We start from the raw sequence: 3,303 nt of genomic DNA, 5'->3' as shown, positions 1-3,303 counted from the left end.
AGAATGCTTGGAACTACTATAGTCGTCTCACTATCAGAGGGCACAGGGCTTGATCCCATGGACAGATTTACATGTTCAGGAAGGTTTCATGTTATATTAAAAAGCATTATATCTCTTTTGGCTTAAACTGTGATTCGTATACTTGATACTTAGTCCACCTTTGTTGGTCGTAGTCAGGGAGAAGAATTGCAAAAGCCAGCAACAAATTTAAAAGTAGTTAGTAATTTATGGGAATTTTTCACATTTATTCAAATGAAAATTGAAATATGTATCTATTAGGCTGCGTTTACACCAAGCGAGTCGAGTCGAGTCGAGTCAAGTCAAGACGAGTCATATGACTATTTTTAGTCGTTTTGAATCAACGCCGTTCCCACTGACTGAGTCAGAAAGTCAGAATCAAGCTCAACAGGGACTATTATAGGATCGACGCAAACGCTCTCGCTGAATATCGGTGTTGCTGTGGCTGAGACGTCGAAGGAGTAGGCGTAGGCTTCAAAGATTATGGACTCATGAGATTAATGCTAAAAGGCCAGAGTTTGGAAGCTTTGGACAACTATTCCTAGTCTTGATAAACAATCCAGAGCAGTTTTTTGACTTCTTCAGAATAACAACTGTACAATTTAAACTGTTAGTGGAGTTAACTGCACCCTATATAAGAAAGCAATACACCAATTGCCAATGTGCACTTCCAGTTGAGGAAAGAATGGCTATTTTCCTAAGGATTCCGATAGTGGTGCTGCTTTGGCTTGTTATCTACACCGTCAAAATATCTACAATGTACAAATTCAATTTTGGCTTGTTATCTACGGTCAAAATATCTACAACGTACAAAATCAATTATTCACCTTCAGTTTTGTCTGAATAAAACAGATGTTTTTATTTTTTAAATAATAGGTTATATATATCACATAGAAAGAAAAAGAAAATTAAAATATAAAAATTCGTTAATTTTCATTTTAGTCTAATATTTACTTTATAGTATACAAAATATCATAGAGAACTAGTTAAAATGAAGAATTTAAAACTCAAGATTTGGTTTTTATTTTCATTTAAGGCTAAGATCTACATTATATAAAAAATATAAAAATATAAAAATTATTCTAGCGATACACAGCACGCACATCGGCTAAAAATGCTAAAAAGAGGTCAGGAGCTTCTTTTCTCAGCATCCGCCAACACCAGTAGTCAAGGTGAGATTGACAAGTTCTTTGATTCCAGCCTCTCATTTTTTTTCAGTATACGAACCTTTGCATCAAGCCAAGATCTTTCAGTGGCTTGTGTATGTGCTCCAGTGTTAGGATCGACGTAATTCTGCTGATGGTTTCCGGTAAAATGACGGAAATTGAGATGGTTTAAATTAGAGTACGCCGGCCATTCGTCAGAATGAATTATTGAATCTTCAGCGACTTCTCTCTGAATGATTTGTTGAAGTGTCTCACGGTCCCTTCTTTGAACGTAAAAATATCGGCAGTCCGAACCTTTCTTCAAAACAAACACCCGCCGACCGTCTATACGTCTTCCATGGTTGCGGTTATTGTTCATTTCAGCGTCACTGTCAGTTGAATTGGGAGCTTGGTCACCTTGCAGCATTCGACCTCTATTGTATTTTCGCCTTCCTGCAAAGCGTGCCTCATCGATTTGTACGGGTTCTTCTTCAGTACCCATCATTTGACCGCGATTCTGGACTGAAACAATCACTGTACACACTTCGCGGCACATGTTAAACCAATCACATATTGCTTCAGTACCTCTACCAGTTAAACCTTGAACCTGATGGTAGGAGAGGTCTTCTATAAAATAAAACATAAGTTCTAAAATTTGGCAAAGAGAAAGCTTGCAATTTACTTTGTTAATCAAATCTGTGAAGTGGAAAAATGCATTGCCTTTGCGAACGGAACGAAAAGTTGGACATCCACGGTTTCTGCAACGAAGAACGGGCATAAATTCGCCATTTCGCAGTCTTTTCCGAGTGTCCTTCATCTCTCCACTACATCGATGACATGGTGAAACACTTTGTTCTTCATCTAAAAGACCATATCTTCTTAACAATGCCAGAGTCTTGGATTCGTCACTGATTTCATTGTAGAATTCCTTTGCGAGCATCTTTAGGGCTTTGCTACTGACTGAAATATTTAAACTGAAATATAGAAGCCTACTAAATATAATTATAAACGGTCAAGGACTGGTTTATTTTTTAACAAACTATACAGCAATCTATCTAGTAACTAATTAGGAAATTAGGTAGCAAGCTAGATTGTTACAAACGACACGACTTGTATTACTTTGGACATTAGCTTGTTACTTAGAAAATTAGGTTGTTGAATTGTTATAACAAACGACACAACAAGCTTTTCTTGGAAATTGTAGATCGTATACTTGTGTTGATATCATACCAAAGTAGATTCGTGACATGTAGATAACCAGCCAAAGCGCTCCCCTCTCAGCGGACTCATCGTGAATGATAAAAAAAAAAAAAAAAAAAAAAAAAAAAAAAAAAAAAAAAAAGGGTCCGCTCGAGTCACTGACTGAATATCCTTGACTCGCCTCGACTCTGCATGACTCGACTCGCTTGGTGTAAACTCTCTCATTTGAATTAATGTGGCGATTCAAGAGTGACTTCACTCTACTCGACTCGACTCGACTCACTTCGACACAAACTCGACTCGCTTGGTGTAAAGGCATCCTTACAGTTTAACCTGTGAAACTAAGTTTTCTCGGTAAATGTAAAGGAGAGGGCCGCACGAAAATATGGTCTGTTACTGTAATTTCTTGACTGGGGAACATACACTTGTGTATAAAATGCAACGGAGGTGAGAGAATTTGAGAAACTTACATAGATAGTGGGAAATATACTGTCTGTTGTTTATAATTTTGCCTGCATCCCCGACGGGTCTGGTACTAAACAATGCTCAAAACAAATCTGCCATGTTTAATATCAGCCCCTCGGAGATTAATGGAAAAAAGTAGACTATAAATTGCCCATTGCTCATTCTCAAATTATCTCGCCCGTACTTTATTATACGTATATACCCTTTGCTGTATTGTTTAGTCACAAAATTGCATTAATAAACGATATCTTCATGCGGCCCTCTCCTTTATATTTACCGTTTTTTCTATTAACTGGAATAATAAAAGTAAAATAAACGGTAAACACGACCTAATGATGATGAGGATTCATATTTAATATAGTCCCCGTAGAGTTTAGTTCGTTTTCTCTCATATTAATAATTAAAGAAAATGAGAAATATAACGGTGGCCAGTATAACTTGCATGACTGAAAACTCATTCGCAATTTTAAACGTA

At 36.9% G+C, this 3,303-nt stretch overlaps 1 protein-coding gene across 1 annotated transcript; it reads right to left on the bottom strand.

Annotated features, from left to right (window-relative positions):
• Positions 1–1,185: 1,185 nt before the first annotated feature.
• On the bottom strand, positions 1,186–2,103 carry LOC135223295 (uncharacterized). Its single transcript, XM_064261766.1, has one exon. The coding sequence runs from the start codon at positions 2,101–2,103 to the stop codon at positions 1,186–1,188; it is 918 nt and encodes a 305-aa protein (XP_064117836.1).
• Positions 2,104–3,303: the final 1,200 nt, after the last annotated feature.

This window comes from Macrobrachium nipponense, chromosome 8 (genome assembly GCF_015104395.2).
Source record: "Macrobrachium nipponense isolate FS-2020 chromosome 8, ASM1510439v2, whole genome shotgun sequence".
Lineage (NCBI taxonomy): Eukaryota > Metazoa > Arthropoda > Malacostraca > Decapoda > Palaemonidae > Macrobrachium > Macrobrachium nipponense.
The sequence above is the reverse complement of the archived record's forward strand: the minus strand, read 5'-3'. Positions and strand labels throughout refer to the sequence as shown.